This window comes from Bos indicus x Bos taurus, chromosome 10, assembly GCF_003369695.1.
Source record: "Bos indicus x Bos taurus breed Angus x Brahman F1 hybrid chromosome 10, Bos_hybrid_MaternalHap_v2.0, whole genome shotgun sequence".
Lineage (NCBI taxonomy): Eukaryota > Metazoa > Chordata > Mammalia > Artiodactyla > Bovidae > Bos > Bos indicus x Bos taurus.
The window spans coordinates 70,384,228-70,401,627 of NC_040085.1; the positions used below are offsets into that span (position 1 = coordinate 70,384,228).

The following is a 17,400-nucleotide window of genomic DNA, read 5'->3' on the forward strand; positions in this document are numbered from 1 at the left end:
AGTTTCGGCCACCTCTGTGGGCTTTTTTCTCACATGCATTTTGTGAATACCTGTCTTAACTATTGTAAAGTGGACCATGTGCCCCCCCAACACACACACACACACATGCCTGTTTTCCTTTGCAGCTCCTCTGCGTCTGTAGTGGGACAGGCTGTTCTCTGATGAAGTTTTCAAACATAAAAGCTGAAAGGACAGTTTAGTGATACTTGTGTACATACTTTGTGAGTTTAAAAAGGGAACAATTTTTAATCAAGCGATCATTTCTGTGCATGGGGCACCACTCCAGGCCTTGGGCTACAGAGTCGAATAAAACTCATCTGTCATCTTCATTTTCAGCAACTTCCTGCCCACCTCTTCTCTGTCTGAAATGTCCATTCTTCCTTCCAAACCTTGTCTTATTTCCCTTCATCAGAAGAGGATCTCTCCTTTGAAAGTGCTTTTCTTCTCCCTCCCGTCCCACAGAACTTGGTGTTTCTCTCATCGTATGTGTCTCTTTTTCTCCACTTGTCTGCCCATGGGTGCCTCGGGGCAGGTCTCTGTGGTCTCATGTCCAGCTTAGGCCTGCTGACAGCAGGCCCTCATCTGTTGGATTGTTGAAGAGAGTTATAGCAAGAATATTCTTTTTTTCTCCCTTCCCAGCTCAGGTTTGAAATATTGACACTAAGCTGCCAGGAACATTAGTCACTGTCAAGCCTTCCGTTTTTAACCTCCCTCCCACTCTCGGTACCATGATTTTAAGACAGTAGCTCACAATTGATCACTCATTGTCTTGTAGTGTAATTATCTGACGGGTGATAAAGACATTGCTCTCCTATAACTCCTCGCTCTCAGTACTTGCAATGTGACATTCAGGCTCCTTGTGTTTAAAACCTTGCATCTTCTGTAACATAGTTCTGCTGTTGGCTTTTTTCTGTTTGGGACTGAATTTGAGAGATGAAAGAAAAGCCTGGGTAGGGTTCTCAAGTCTCACAGTTTGGCATGAAATGCTTACTTACACTTGAAACTTACCTCCCTTTCACATTTATTTCTCACATAGAAGATGAAATATGAATAGTCAAAGCAGTATCTTTCCTCCTGGTCAGCTGTACTTTTTTCTGGTCCTGGTCATTTAGGTGAATAAGCATCAACAAGCCTGGATGTTACTGTTCCCCAAGGAGGGCAGGATTGCTGTTACCAATCCATGGATGAGCAGGGGGACCTAAGACTGCTCTTTGCAAATGTTCATTCTTAAAGCACCATGTTCCACAGCTAGGCCACTTCTTAGTTCATATTTTGATTATTTAAATCATTTGCATGGTCCATTCAGGGATAATGTCTTAAGTCATTTTCCAAATTCAGGATGAATTAAGGTATGGTTTTTTGTTGTTGTTTTTTTACGGAATTTTTTTTTTAAGATTCAAGTGCAGAGCAGAAAGCGTTGGCCAGAGAAACATGTGAAAGTGTTCTGTCTGCTTGGCTTACTAAAGATTGTTTGAGAAGGGCTGGATTAATAGTGCTTTAGTTGGCAGGGTTATAAAAGTGGGAACAGATTCCTCACTGCCCCCCCATCCAGTCTCAATCTATTTAGTGTAGTGGCTTCTATGCTGAACCCTGTTACTAGGATCCCCAAATTACACACGAAGGACTTAATGTTCAGCTGGGTCTTTTTTTTTTTGCCATTCTGTCAGGCTTGTGGGATCTTCGTTCCCCAGCCAAGGACTGAACCTGTGCCCCTACAGGGGAAGCACAAGAGTACTAACCACTGGACCTCTAGGGAATTCCCTCAGCTCATCTTAAGTAGTTTTGTGCTAATAATTCCTGATGAAGCAAATTCAGGGGCTGGGATAAGTAACCAAAATGTGTGTTGGTTATTGAAGCCATATGCTTAGATCGAGACATGGCTACGCTGACCACATTACACCCTCCATGAAACCCTGTCCATCTTCTCGACGCAGGGGTAGAACCCTGGTGTCCTGCATGCGGGCAGATTCTTTACCATCTAAGCCGCTAGGGAAGCCCATGCGTATATCAGGGCACTGAGGCTAGCCCTGATGGTGTTTGAAGGAGGGGCAGAGCTGAGCTCACCCAGTTCAGCATTAAGCTGTGCAGTCATTGATACATCTCCTGTACGTATGGAGAAACACAGGGAGAAAGGGACTAACATTCATAGAGAGAAGGAGGTGTAGGGGTATTTTTAGCTGACTTTGGTGTTAGAAAGTTGAAACCTATACAGAAGGCAGCGCTGAATTGTATTTCCTTGGCATCTTGAAACGACCTTTGTGGTTATGGTAGGAAATGTTCTCCTGTTGCCATAACTTGTTGCCTTATAATCTAGAAACCTGAAACCATCGTAAGGATTTCTGTACCCTGCCCCCTTAGAGTATGTATAGAAAATATGTATCTAGAATGGGTGGGGAAGGAAATGGCAACCCACTCCAGTATTCTTGCCTGGAGAATCCCATGGACAGAGGAGCCTGGTGGGCTAGAGACCATGGGGTCACAAGAGTCATACACGACTTAGCAACTAAACCAACCACCACATCTAGAATGGGAAGAGAAACCCTTATGTTTGGAGAATGGGTTTTTTTTTTTTTCAGTTTCAAGAAACACAATTTCTCTCTTGAGTCTTCACAAGCCTCTGAAATAGGTGGTGTTCATCCTTCTTTGTCCCTTTGGACTTTTCATGAGTAAGGAGCCCATAGGGACTGAGGACTCCAGGTTAGTAGAAGAGCTGATCCTAGAGCCGAGGTCACTTAATTCTGGGTTTTTGGCTGAACCTAAGCAATGGCAACCCACTCCAGTACTCTTGCCTGGAAAATCCCATGGGCGGAAGAGCCTGGTAGGCTGCAGTCCATGGGGTCGCTAAGAGTCGGACACGACTGAGCAACTTCACTTTCACTTTTCACTTTCATGCATTGGAAAAGGAAATGGCAACCCACTCCAGTGTTCTTGCCTGGAGAATCCCAGGGACGGGGGAGCCTGGTGGGCTGCCATCTATGGGGTTGCACAGAGTTGGACACAACTGAAGTGACTTAGCAGCAGCAGCAGCAAGGCTTTCTTTCTTATTTCTGGTGTTCTGTTCAAAAAGATGAAATGGCTAAGATCCTACCAGGTCCTGCCTGGAAGCCTGAGAGCCTCAAGGTCCAGCCCTGTCCCCAGCCCCTCCCAGAAGTGCTCTGAAGCCAAGTGTAGGATGTGGTTCGTGTGTGAGCAGTGATGCATCGTGGGATTTTTGTTCTCTTGAATAGCTATTCTTTGCTGCTGAGATTCGTAGTTGTTCTTGTATCCTTTTAAGGGGAGTGTAATTATATTCTTTGCCTTCTGCATACATTTAAGTAGCTGCTCGTCTTTGGAATTGGATGTTGAATTGTTCCTCCAGCTCCATGCCTGGAGCTTACCAAATGTGACAGTTGCTGTAGAAACCGTATCTAGCAGCTGTGATGTAGCTGGAGCTTTGTGCACCCAAAAAATTCCTTTGAAGGCCTTGGCAAATTAACATTTGAAAAGGTGCTTATTATATACAGGGTGGTTGGCTGTAAGAATACAAAACAGTTGGTATTTTATTGGCCACCTGACAGATGACAAAAGGATTCTCCTGGTTCTGAAAAACCAGTTAAGCATCTTGGGGAGTTTTGCAGGTAGAGTAAGTCTCTCCCTAGGAAATAGCAAATACCTGTTACCCCACAGCTTTTTAAAAGTAAAGCAGGCACTTGAACCAGATGGGCCAGCACCCCCTAAACTCGACTAAGTTTTTGGAACAAGCTATTGTAATAATTGATCACATAACTTAGACATAAACACCAGGATTGCGATTCTGAGGCTGGGCTTTGATTTTTTTTTTTTTTAAACCTCTTTGACCAGATGATACAAAACCAAATGGGAAGAAAATTGTGGGTGATGTAGCGTACACGGAAGCCAAGGAGAGGGCAAGCTTCATCACCCCCGTTCCTGGTGGCGTCGGGCCCATGACAGTGGCGATGCTAATGCAGGTGCGTGTGGGTGCAAGTTTCTATAATAGTTCTACAAAACTGATAGAATTCTAGGGAGTGCATTTCTCTTCAAGTAGAAATGTCATAGAACCTACTCAAAATCTGAGTAAGGATGTGAATATTTGGAAGAAAAAAAGGAAATGAAAGACCAAAGAAGTAGAATCAGGCATATTAATAAAGGGAATCAGGGGTAGCACGATTCTAATTTCCTCTGGAATGTGATAACTTCAGGGGGAAAAAAACTGTATAAACACCCTGTTTGTATAAAAACTTCAGGGGGAAAAAAACTGTATAAACACCCTGTATGTATAAAAACTGTATAAACACCCTGTATGTATAAAAACTGTGTAAACACCCTGTATGTTAAGGCTTTGCTCGGTCTGTTTTGGCTTACTGCCCTTCGTAACATACACCAGCTGATGGGGGCGAGGCACACAGCCCAGGGCGTCCTGGCTGCTCGTAGACTCTGGCCTACAGTTGAAGCGTGTTAATAATCGGATCATGAAGCTGTTCATTTTGTAATTGAACTTGAGTGACCAGGATAAAGAATTGAGGTGGAGGTTAGAAAATCATCACCTCTTCTCAGTTCCATTCATGTCATTTTGTTTAGAGCACAGTAGAGAGTGCAAAGCGTTTCTTGGAGAACTTCAAGCCAGGAAAGTGGATCATTCAGTATAACAAACTTAACCTGAAGACACCCGTGCCAAGGTAAAATATTTTACTGTTTAAAAAAAAAATTACTGTGTTAAAACTCCGTGGATTGTTAGGTTTTTAACTGATGGTTAATGTGTATGCCCCTTCTGAAGGGGATTGGAGTGAGTCATCACTACGATGGGATTCATAAAGGTTGATTCGTATTTTCTGTATTTCTTCTAAGTGACATTGATATATCACGGTCTTACAAGCCAAAGCCCATTGGTAACCTGGCTCGAGAAGTTGGTCTGCGCACTGAAGAGGTAGAATTGTATGGTGAAACCAAGGCTAAAGTTCTGCTGTCGGCGCTGGAACGGCTGAAGCACCAGCCTGATGGGAAATACGTGGTGGTAACTGGGTATGACTTCTGTCCATTTGCCAATTGATTCTTAATACTGATTATTATTACCAGAGGTTGCATTCGCATTTAGCATGTATTTGTGGAGGTTCTTTTAATTTGGTTTGGGCATTTTCATATGTCTTTACTGATTTGATCCTTACAGCAACCTTGTGAGGTAAGAGTAGATTATAACCCTGCAGAGATGAGAAAATTTGTGAAAGTCATTCATCTAGTAGGTGGAAGAGTTTGAGTCTTAAAACCTGATCTTCAGATGAAAGTGCCTTTCTTTTTAGCCCCAAATCATTAATTCCGTAGATCTGTTGAGCATTCATCTATATTTTTGTTTTACTGAGTTAAAAGCTAGTTTTTGAGACTAAAATTGAGAAATTATGTAAGATTATAGCAGTGTCTCTTACAAGGTAAAGTATATTTGCCCCTCACAGTCAGAAGAGCTAAAATGCAGGAGGTTTTTTTTTTTTTTTAAACTGGGAGGAAGTTACAACTAAGATTTTTGGAAAAGATCCCTTTCATGTCTTTCATCTTTCTGATTATTCAGACTAAGAGTCATTCTCTAGGCTCTGTTAGATCTGACTTACTGATACACATGAATTTAATTTATCTAAACTTAATTTTCCTTTTCTGCTTTCATCTTGAAGAATCACTCCAACACCCCTGGGAGAGGGGAAAAGCACAACCACGATTGGGTTGGTGCAGGCCCTTGGCACCCATCTCCATCAGAATGTCTTTGCATGTGTGCGACAGCCTTCTCAGGGGCCCACCTTTGGGATAAAAGGTATTTTTTAAAAAATTATTTATTTTCAATTGGAGGAGGAATAAAATGTATAAGTGGGACCAGACTTGGGCGGCCAGAGGGCACCTGCCTCTCCTTTAGTCCTCTGGCCCACTTGGCCCATGAACATCTATGGGGCAGTGGTCTTCAACTCGTTTAGACACTAGATGGGGCTTCATTACACCCCGTCATGGTACTTCTGCTGAAAGCTTTCATCATCTCACCCCAGTTCCTACTGTCACTGTCTGACACCGCACAGGGATTCCTGGATTGGGTGATACATAGCCAGGAGTGCTTTTATATGACTGATAGTCGATTGTCATAGTAAAAAGTAAAGGTAATCATAACGGCTTCCCAGGGGCTTCCCAGGTGGCACTAATGGTAAAGAATCCACCTGCCAATTTAGGAGATGCAGGAGATGCAGGTTCAATCCCTGGATCAGTAAGATCCCCTGGAGGAGGAAATGACAACCCACTCCAGTATTCTTGCCTGGATAATTCCATGGGCAGAGAAGTCTGGCTGGCTAATGTCCATGGGGCAGCAAAGAGTCGGACGCAACTGAGCACACGGTCCCAACTGCTGATCACCATGCTGACTTTTCTAGAGACAAAGACAAACCCCACAGATGTTTCACACTGAGGGAATAAGAAAAGCCTACACTTGTTGAGTATTAGGCTTCACGCCAGGTTTTTTGCTAAGCGGTTTATGCCTATTTCTTCTAAGATAGTTTTATCACCACTTACAACAGTAACAGCTGGAATTCAGAGGAGCTTGGTCAAGGCACTATCATCGAGTCCCAGGGAGAGCCCCCGCGTCTATCTCAAGGTCTAAGATAATACCATCAACACAGTGTTTCTTCTGATGAGATGAAAACACAACATCAGTAACTGTATTTCACTTTCAGTTTTTGGTAGCAGCAATACTCCAAACATCTTTTTGTAATTAAAATTAAAATTATATTTTTACTAACTATAATGGGTTAGCTCAGAGTTAGCTTCATCATTCGCTTGGTGATAAGGTATCATATATTCTCCTTACTCTCATTACCACAAATGTTGATATGGGTACACCTTTGCCCTTCTTCAGCCTGTTGTTTAGCTATAAGCCCGTTGACTTAGTTCTGCTTTTGAGCTTGTCTTAACAACTCCCTTTTAGCTCAGAATGAGCCTTTTCCTGTTTATTGAACCCAGTATGGGCCAGCAAAAATCTAGCACTTAAGCTGTTTTCCACCATATGTGTCCTATTTAGGAAGAATTGCAGTCTCTGTGTTTATGTTGGTGTGTGTATTTTAAATATTCCTTTTTTTAAAATGCCAGAATAGCAGTTATGAGGGTAGGAAATTGAACAGGTTTGTCTTTATGTAACCGTCGGCTGGGTTTTTTAACAAATGTTAGGAATCACGGGGAACCTGTTTTTAAAGATAATGAGTAGGTATGTATGTGTTCATGGTTTTGTCAGTTAGAGTCACATTTCAGTTGAGAGACTATTCAGCATGAACAAGAGCGAGTGGTTTAGTCTGGTAAAGAAAATTAAGAAGCACTTGTTCAGATCTGTCCAAATGTTTGTAAAAAGAAAACAAATAATACTTGGTAAAGAAAATTAAGAATCACTTATTCAAATCTGTCCAAATATTTGTAAAAAGTAAATAATACGTGAGGCAGTTACAAAAACCAATTTGCTTTCATTTGATTTTCAAGTTATGAAGAAGTGTGCTTAACCTGAGTCCTCACCCTTGACCTGTCCTCTAGGTGGCGCTGCAGGCGGTGGCTACTCTCAGGTCATTCCTATGGAAGAGGTAACGCAGTCCAGGATTTGGCTGAATCAGATCTTTTATTATAGATTTTCCTTCCTGGAAATGAAGTCTGTCACAGAGATCTTAGTAGACAAACGACTCGTTTGCTCAGCAGAAGCAATACTTAGAAGAAAAACATCTTAATTTGTAAACTTCTAAACATCTTACTTTTTTGATATGACAAGGACTTCAAAGCCTGGCTTTCAGTGGAAATCACATTAAGCAAGCGATCAGATGTGGCACAAGAGAGGGGAAAACCAACATGCAGTGAATTCCAAGTACTAACCACAGAAGTGGGAGCAGCATACAGGAATGGAGCTCCAGTGTACTCCTTGCTCACTGCTGAAAGCTCATGAGTGTGTCCTTTCTAATCCAGTGTCGCTATTGATCCCAGTGGTGTGGCATTTGTGGTTACTAGCCAGGTCTCTTAGGGAAGGTCCCAGTTCCTTCTGAGGACAGATGGGCATTGTTCTCAAGGGCTGTTGGGTCTTTGTCCACTAGCTGTGCTCCCGTCAGTTTTCCATTGGCTTTACCATAGGGATAGGTTTGGTCATGATAGGTTGACTGTTGGAAAGATACAAAGAAGTTTTAAGACTGATGTGGCTTCCACCCTATTGTAGTTTAATCTCCACCTCACTGGTGACATCCATGCCATCACTGCAGCTAATAACCTTGTGGCCGCAGCCATCGATGCCCGTATGTTCCATGAAGAGACCCAGACAGACAAGGTAGGCTGCTCAGACCCCACAGGCACTTTCAGAAGGTTTGAATTAATGTTGGCCCAATGGGTGCTGATAATGCAGGTAGCCAGGCAGTGAGGTTCTTTTCACTTAAAAACTCTTGCGCTCCTTTTCTTTAAGGCTCTTTTTAATCGTTTGGTGCCATCAGTAAATGGAGTGAGAAAGTTCTCCGATATCCAAATCCGGAGGTTGCGGGTAAGCCTTTTCCTTGTTCTTTTTTGTTATTGTGTGAAATTAGGTGATTGATAATCTCCTTAGAGTAGCCTATTTTGGACAGGTTCATTTAGTAATCATAAGGTCATGATATACACAGCGGAGATTGGTGGCAGAGGTTGTTTCTCATTTGTCTGTGAGTTTTTAGTGAAAAAAGCAGAAATATGACAACCTGCCCTCAGCTAAGAAAAAGAATGACACTTCCTTTACAGCATGGGTGTAGGAGTCAGGATGCCAGCATGGCAGTTTCTGGAGTTTCAATACTTGCTCATCCCAGCATTGGGAGCTTAGCAAGGTTATTACTTCTGTATTTTATTTGAATCTCTAATGCAAATATATAGTTATTAAACATACACTGTACTGTATGACCCAGAAATTCTACCTCTAGGTATTTCCCCAAGAGAAATGCAAACTTTTATGTGTATCATATAAAAACATGAATTTTTTTGGCAGCTCTATTAATAATCTGCAAAATCTAGAAACAATCCAAATGGCCTTCAGTGAATGAATGGATAAACAAACTGGTACATCCATACCATGAATGAATGAATGAACTGATACAACAACTTGAATGAATCCCAAGGGCATTATGTTTTGTGGAAGAAAATGTCTCAAACGGTTGCATACCGTATGCTTGCATTTATTTATAATCTCAAAAGACAGAGCTATAATGATGAAGAATAGGTCATTGGGTGCCAGCAGTTACGGGTCAGGGACAGTGTGACTATAAAGGGGTAGCACAAGGGAATTTTAAAAATAAAACTCAAAAGTATATTCCTGTGTTACTTTTACATATGCAAGAAATATTGTACATCTATAAATATTAGACTGCCTGGCACATGTAAGCATTCAGTAAATGGTATGTGCTGCCTTGTTACCAATATTCGTTACACTCACCTTATTTTTAATTTTTTGCAACTTATATTTTGATGCTGTAAGAGTAGGACACAAGCTCCCCTGTACCCAGATGCAGTCATTGTTTGCATTTTGCCCTACTTACTGTACAGTGCTGTCACATTGATGCATATGCATTTTTCTCTAGACATGAGAAAAACTGACTTTCACACAGTTTGATATTGCTTAGCTTCTCTTGTTTTCACACCTCCCAAAAAACACTATGCAGAAAATAAGTCAGCTCCTACCTTGTTACGTCAGAGAATTGTGTTCTGCAAGTATGGTGGAAAGAGCAGGCAACTGATCTTAACCTTTGTTGGTAGAACTTTCTGTCAATGTGTGGGGAGGGGTTGGACTCAGTGTTTAAATGATCCTTTAAAAAGCTCTAGGGTTTGAAAACGAGGGATTTGTCCGTGGCCACAGAACCCCTCGACAGGTTAGAACGAGAACATTGGTCCCCTGTTTCCTGGTTCCCAAACTTTCTCTCTTGAACTTTGTTTTCTCAGTCTAACCCTGGCTTAGTCAAGAGTGGGTTGTCAGGACTTCCCTGGTGGTCCAGTGGCTAAGACTCCATACTTCCAAGGCAGGGGGTCTGGGTTCGATGCCTGCCTAGGGAACTAGGTCCCACGTGCTGCAACCAAGAGTTTGCATACTGCAACTAAAGATGCCGCAATGAAGATCAAAGGTCCCGCATGCCGCAGCCAAGACCCAGTGCAACCAAAGAAGTAAATAAGAGTGGATGATCAACCACAGATTCACAACTTAGCGACTGAGGGTTTTGCTGACCTCTGTGAACAATAGCACGTTCCAGGCTTGTGAGGCTGTTTGACAAGCCCGTGAGCACCAACTCTGAAAACACACCTGAGGTTTGAAAACAAAGTCCTATTGGCATAGGAAGGAAACTACGGGAAGAGTAGGGCTTGCTGGGGCCACTCAGCTCTACTAAGAGTTATGAGAAAAGGAGGGTATGTTTTAAAGGAATTTTCCATTTCAGGATGTGACCACGGTACACATTGTAAATAGACAAATTTCCAACTTCCATGAGGAGGAAGAGACAAAGCTTTCTTGTGCCTTTTGAAACAGTAAGAAGGCAGTAAACAATAGGACTACTTCAAAAGCATGTACTGTGCTAGAGCGATGTTTTTTCTTTTCCTCTGCATTGAAAAGACTATCCCTTTATATATTTCAAAAGATTAGCATATTATTTTTTTAAAAAAACATTAAAAGTGATTTCCATTGATTTTTATTGATTGCTACTTGTTTTGGCCATTTCTGGTTTTGCATTTGACTTGGACTTCTCAGTTGTTTGATTGAAAAAGCTTTGCACTTCTTTTCCTTTCAATATGTTTGCATATGGTGAATTAGTATGACATGTTTTGGTCACTGTGCTTACATAAGGCTTTGGTTTAGGGAAATGCCTCTGGTGTTCAGTAATAGGGACAAATGTGTTACTCATGCCTTGGTACATGTGTGAGTGGTATTAATAAAGATTTAGCTAAAGGGATCATAATTTGCCCTTCTGAATTTAACATGGTTTATATTTCCTAGACTTATAACCTAAAATATATGGTTTATATTTAAGACTTCCCTGGTGGTTCAGATGGTAAAGCGTCTGTCTACAATGCGGGAGACCTGGGTTCAATCCCTGGGTCGGGAAGATTCCCTGGAGACGGAAATGGCAACCCACTCCAGTACTCTTGCCTAGAAAATCCCATGGACGGAGGAGCCTGATGCAGGCTGCTGCCCATGGGGTCGCAAAGAGTCGGACACAACTTCACTTTCACTTTCATTTTCACTTTCATATTTCCTAGAGGGGACCCTATCTGGAGCTAAGGATAAAAATCTTTTTTAAAATTTGTTTGCTTTGTTTGTTTTGTCTTATTTTTGTTTTAATTTTTTTATCTCTTCAGAGACTAGGCATTGAAAAGACTGACCCTGCCACACTGACAGATGAAGAGATAAACAGATTTGCAAGATTGGACATTGATCCAGAAACTATCACTTGGCAAAGAGGTACCAGAGCAGGGCGTACGCCCCATGGGTTCAGTTATGCCGCACACCCCATGCCCTCCCTAAAAGGTGGTAAAACAGGAGGTCCAGAGCTTGGGTATTCTTGTTTCATGGTTAAGGGCTGACCAAGATGGCAACTTACTCCTTTTCCTGGCCACCTCTACCAGTCTCTCTCCTTATTAGCTGTAATCAGACCTGCTTTTGTTTGGTCAGTTGGACATTTTGCTGGCTTTGCAGTGTTCATTGGTGTGAGGATGGTTTTAAGGAAGTTCATGCACAAACCAGAAGTAACATTTTTGCAAGTTCCATTTTATACGGCAAGTTTCGGTGTCATGAAGTACAGAAGTAATGTTTAATCACTTCTTGAATCATGTTGCCCTTTATTCTTAGAATTCTTATCTGGCATAAGTGACTTGATTTTTCTTGTAGCTCTGGAGCTTGCCTACTCATTTTTACCTCATTTTGTTAAACTCTCTTTTAACAAAATAGGTAGCCTTGTAGGTCTAAACATTTAGCAAGTTGAAGAGTGAGTTGCCTGGTTTCCCTGCCATATGTTGCCTTTCTTTATATCAGCCAGCATGGCTTAGTTTTTTATTTTGTACCAACAGTGCATCCATGCAAACTCTATCATTACTGAGAAGGAATTTTTATCCAGGTGCACAGAATGCAGCTAACAAGTAATTTATTGACTGTTTTTGTGATTGTGATTGGCCCAATAACTGTGCTAGCTAATGGCATTTTTAAGGTAACTCTCTTAGCATCTAATCTACACTGATATTTCTCTTCCTTTGTTTCAGTAGCTTTAACCCTATGGTATAATACTTTGTGAGGAGTAAAGATCCAGTTTGAAAATTTGGTATCTCCTTCACTTTTCCTTTGCTTTATATGTAATTTCATGCTTTCTGAGAAGGTAGAAGTAGACAAGGGAAAAAATAGATCATACCCATTGGCTGTTTTATACACAGAAATTAGATACAAGGAACTTGACACTATTTATAAAAAAAAAAGGATAAACTCCAACAACTGGTTGTATGTGTGTCTCCAAGTGCTGTACAAGACGCTGCTCTTAGTGTTTAAATATGGTATTATGGGAAAAAATTTAGCATGTTATCCAGTACCTTAAAAAAGCCTCTCCTCTTTGATGCACCCTAAAAGTGTGAACGGGTTTGCCACTGTTGTTCGTTTTGTGTTTTGTTGCTATTTTTGGCATGTCATACAAAAAACAAAGTGAAAGTGAAAAGTGAAGTCGCTCAGTCGTGTCCGACTCTTTGCGACCCCATAGACTGTAACCTACCAGGTTCCTCTGTCCATGGGATCTTCCAGGCAATAGTACTGGAGTGGATTGCCATTTCCTTCTCCAGGGGATCTTCCCAACCCAGGGCTCGAACCCGGGTCTCCTGCATTGTAGACAGATGCTTTACCGTCTGAGCCACCAGAGAAGTCCACAAAAATTGGGAATATATTAAAATGTTCACCATAGTTAGACCTAGGTGGTGGGATTAAGAGTAGTTAGCAGATTGATCTAAGCCGTGTTTTCCAAGGGTATGCAATTGGATCGATGTTGTGCCATCAGAATGGAAACTATTCCATCTGCACATACTAAGGAAAGAGCTGGTCTGTCACCCAGCCTGCTTCAAAAGGCCTTGCTTGCCCTGTGTTTATGGCCCCTGTGGTTCTCAGGGTTGTGTAAAATCAGTGAGTCATCCCATGGAACAGCACAAACCTTGGCCTTTTGAAACAGTGTGACCTGCTCTGTTTTCTGTGGAATTTGGAATATGCTTTGAAACAGAGTCCAGATTTCTAGTTATTAATAATTGTTTGAATTCTGTAGAAAGCATAAACAAAGCCACTCTACAATCCTGTCCTTGATTCCTGCACATTAACAGTATGTGAACATCATTTCTAAACTTGAACCCATATTCTAGCTTTACCATAAAATTTGAAATCAAATAGTCATTAAGTTAGACTTGTCGCTTTACAATTCTACAAGTTCCTTTAACTCTGTGGTCCTTTTTCCTTTCTGCTGTGTCTACTGTATCTTTCTTCTGCGTCTTCCCTTTGTCCTGTAGTGCTGGATACCAACGATAGATTCCTGAGGAAGATCACAATCGGACAGGCTCCAACGGAGAAGGGGCACTCACGGACGGTAAGTGTTCCTTTCTAAGTAGATTAGTTCATGGGGACTGGATCCTTGCTGCTTCTCTCCTCCTCCGTCCTTTCCCGATCGATTGATTCTGCCGGGTGTTGTTCCGCCTTCTTCCTTTTAAAGTGGGAGCGAGTAGGTGTGTGGCATTGAGCGCTCTTGACAGCTTTTGCAGTAAACCCCATGTGTCACCTATGTATTTTCCCCCAACATTTTCTCCTAGAGGTGGAGAGCCCCCAGTGAATATCCTTGCACACAAATTGATTAAAATGGCTTCTTTTTTGTGGCCGTCTTGCAGTATGTTTCTTTAGTGTGAGAGCTTCCGTGTCAGTCCCTGTATGTTAGGGAAACCGTAATCACAGAACCACAAGCTGCCTCCAGAAGGATTGTTGGTCCTTCTAGGACTTTTATTTCTAAAAACTGTCTATTCAAAGTCTTGGAATATTTAATTACAAACTTGTTTGCTCTTAGGGGATTATTTATTTTCATTAAGTTCTTCGTGTACTGTTCTTTTATTCTGTCCTTTTAAGTTATTTGTTTAAGCCTAGGATGTAAAGAGAATCCACACTTCTAGGTTTAACACAGTTTTCCTTATTGTGTCTTTTCCCTGCCAACAGGCCCAGTTTGATATCTCCGTGGCCAGTGAAATCATGGCTGTCCTGGCTCTCACCAGTTCTCTAGAAGACATGAGAGAGAGACTCGGCAAAATGGTGGTGGCGTCCAGCAAGAAAGGGGAGCCCATCAGTACTGAGGATCTGGTGGGTCCCGGGGTGATTCCTCTGTGTCTGTATTCCCAGCCTCTCTCAGCAGCTACCGATAACACAAACTATGGTGGAGTTAAGATACTGCAGTTAACTAATGAAGTCATATGATCTTTTTACTTGGTAAATAAATATGAAATTTATAAAAAACACTTCCACAGAGAGTGACAGGCAGTATGCTCCAGTAACAGACCACAGTTTTCAGATGGTTTGAGCATTTATATTCAACCTGTGAATATTTCCAAGAGAGGGTGTCTGACTTCAGTTTCAGAGAGCATCAAGAGTCCCAAGTCTTTAGCGTCCCATCCCGGCCCCTCCCCGCAACAGGCCTCCTTGCACAGAGACCTCTCATCATGAGGCTCATTGGCCCCATATCCACACTGATGACCATATTGGAAACAGCTCAACCAGGTCTTCTAATGATCCTACTTGGCTAGTTGTCCACGTCAGGATTATTTCGGAACTGTCTACATGGTAATATGAAGTTGGATCTCTAGATTAATTTTTAAAAAGCCTGTTTGTGTTGACACACACCAAAATGGTTGGTCTACAATTAGTGGTATGTCAGATGAATTCAGAAAAGGGGGGAAATACTAATTGTTTATTTTCACAGTTTCTGTATGTAAAAACAAAAATTGCTTTAAATTTTTACACCAAACCAGAAACCTAGAAACTCATGGAAATTGAAATCTATAGCTTTATCTTACATTGATACCAGTTTGTTCATCCGTGGTTGGATGGCTTAAAAGAGGGTCCTGATATATGAGAGCTGATGTTGAACTCCTGGGTAAATTTCAGTTTAAGGTACAGGACGTGCATGCATGTTAAGTCGCTTCAGTCATGTCCAACTCTTTGCAACCCTATGGGCTGTAGCCCATCAGACTCCTCTGTCCATGGGATTCTCCAGGCAAGAATACTGGAGTGGGTTACCATGCCCTTCTCCAGGGTACCTTCCCAACCCAGGGATCAAACCTGTGTCTCCTGCAGCTCCAGCATTGCAGGTAGATTTTTTTTTTTTTTTTTTTTACCACTGAGCCACAGGAGAAGCCCCAGGTTAAATTTGGAGAGGCCCCAAGACACACATGTTAAATTTGGTTTATAGCCATTTCAGTCCAGACACCACAGAGTTACCCATACTTCAGTATTCTAGGAACTAGCGTTTTCATGCTGTCTAAAATGAATTCCCCACATGGATCAGTAACCAGAGCTTCACTGAGATGCTTGTTTCCAGGGTTACACATTTTTCCAGAACTTACATGTGAATGTCATTTTCATTCTCTATTCTTCTTTAAGGTATTTGGTAGCTTTATAAGTACATGAATGACTGGTCTAGTTTAGGTAAAAATATTCATTAGTCCAAGATGGCCAAAAATGGAAAACCTAAGAATGTTGAATTTTGGCTTCAAAAGGGAGGGTTTTTTCCTGGTGGGAATTAACCGTTTGTGCTTTTGTTTTGTAGGGAGTGAGTGGAGCATTGACAGTCCTTATGAAGGACGCCATCAAGCCCAATCTCATGCAGACGTTAGAGGTGAGCAGAGTGACTCCCGCCGTCCTGGACTGGTTGGAAAGCACAGTGTCCTTAGGGAGACACTTCTTTCCCTGATCATCTCTCTATTCCCATTCTTCTCACAGTTATGACTGGGACTGCACTGAAATATAAAAGAGGTGGCTTCATACTTGCCCTTTTTCTTTTGGATGCCAACTAATTTTGGTTCCCCTTGACCGAATGGTCCCTTTTGAAGCAGGATCGGCAGCTTTGCTCACGATGTCTTGCTTTCCACAGGGCACTCCAGTGTTTGTTCACGCTGGGCCGTTTGCCAACATCGCACACGGGAATTCCTCCATCATTGCAGACAGGATTGCACTCAAGCTTGTCGGTCCCGAAGGGTTTGTAGGCAAGTACTTTTGCAAAATCAGTGATAGACCATTTTTCTTTCAGCATCAAGGGAGCTGGGGTAGCATTTTTACAGTTGCTTTTGTCCTTACAGTGACTGAAGCAGGATTCGGAGCAGACATCGGAATGGAAAAGTTCTTTAACATCAAATGCCGGTATTCTGGTCTCCGCCCGCACGTGGTGGTGCTTGTCGCCACTGTCAGGGCTCTGAAAATGCACGGAGGTGGCCCCACGGTGAGAATCAGGGATTGGAAGGGTCTGATTCTCAGACATGTTCTGAAGGCTAAAAGGAAGCTGATGACTCCTGCCTGTTTCTTCATTAAGCTGCTCTTATCCTTAAGATTATTAGGGTACCAAAGCAGGGCACGTCCACATGGCTCTTGTGCTGGCCGTCTCATCACTCACAGGTAGTCCCTGCTCTTGGAGAGGGCCAAGTTTGGCCTCGTGGCCTACCTTTCTGAGGAAAACACCTGATGATATCCAAACTCCTCCAAGGACATGTGCTTGGCTATATTTACCGAAAAACTCCTTTCTGTTCGGACTGTTCTTTTTACATCTGAGTCCCATTCCCTCTAATGGTGCTGCTGGCAGCCAGCCAGCCAAACCATTTAGCTTGAGATAGAGGTCAGCGTGCCAGGCAGGACTGATAACAGCCTGGGCTGGGGAGAGGAAGAGAAGAGGGGTAGGTATGCTGGGACTGCCTCCAGTGATGGGGGAAACAGGTGATCATGGTTTTCCTTCAGCTCTATCCTGAAACTGTGTTTTCCTCTCTTCACACTGCTTAGAAATTGTACTTTTTGCTCTATTGTTGGGTTTCCCAAGTGGCTCAGACGGTAAAGAATCCACCTGTAATACAGGAGACCCAGTTTGATCCCTGGATCGGGAAGATCCCCTGGAGAAGGGAATGGCAGCCCATTCCAGTATTCTTGCCTGGAGAATCCCATGGACAGAGGAGCCTGGTGGGCTACAGTCTGGGGCGGCAAAGAGTCGGACACGACTGAGTGACGAACACTGTCACTGTTGTAACCTTTTATTCAGCGTGTACATGTGAAGATACGGCTCTCTCTTTCAGGAATTAGTTGATGAAGTATTAAATTCCTATCCTCTGGGAGCTAGTCTTGTAGTTTGAGCAGTCAGACCTCCCTCATCTGCAGAAGAAAAT

The 17,400-nt window shown here is 42.4% G+C and overlaps 1 protein-coding gene across 2 annotated transcripts in view; it reads left to right on the top strand.

Annotated features, from left to right (window-relative positions):
• The window catches only part of MTHFD1 (methylenetetrahydrofolate dehydrogenase, cyclohydrolase and formyltetrahydrofolate synthetase 1), a 60,634-nt gene that overhangs the window by 29,733 nt on the left and 13,501 nt on the right, over nucleotides 1-17,400 (top strand). For both annotated transcript variants that reach the window (XM_027554294.1, XM_027554295.1), the window contains exons 9-21: nucleotides 3,841-3,968; nucleotides 4,579-4,676; nucleotides 4,846-5,019; nucleotides 5,658-5,794; nucleotides 7,540-7,586; nucleotides 8,204-8,311; nucleotides 8,444-8,518; nucleotides 11,341-11,443; nucleotides 13,510-13,586; nucleotides 14,201-14,341; nucleotides 15,804-15,872; nucleotides 16,128-16,239; nucleotides 16,333-16,472. In XM_027554294.1, the coding sequence (XP_027410095.1) occupies nucleotides 3,841-3,968; nucleotides 4,579-4,676; nucleotides 4,846-5,019; nucleotides 5,658-5,794; nucleotides 7,540-7,586; nucleotides 8,204-8,311; nucleotides 8,444-8,518; nucleotides 11,341-11,443; nucleotides 13,510-13,586; nucleotides 14,201-14,341; nucleotides 15,804-15,872; nucleotides 16,128-16,239; nucleotides 16,333-16,472 (1,409 nt within the window). The remainder of the gene's footprint in view (nucleotides 1-3,840; nucleotides 3,969-4,578; nucleotides 4,677-4,845; nucleotides 5,020-5,657; nucleotides 5,795-7,539; nucleotides 7,587-8,203; nucleotides 8,312-8,443; nucleotides 8,519-11,340; nucleotides 11,444-13,509; nucleotides 13,587-14,200; nucleotides 14,342-15,803; nucleotides 15,873-16,127; nucleotides 16,240-16,332; nucleotides 16,473-17,400) is intronic.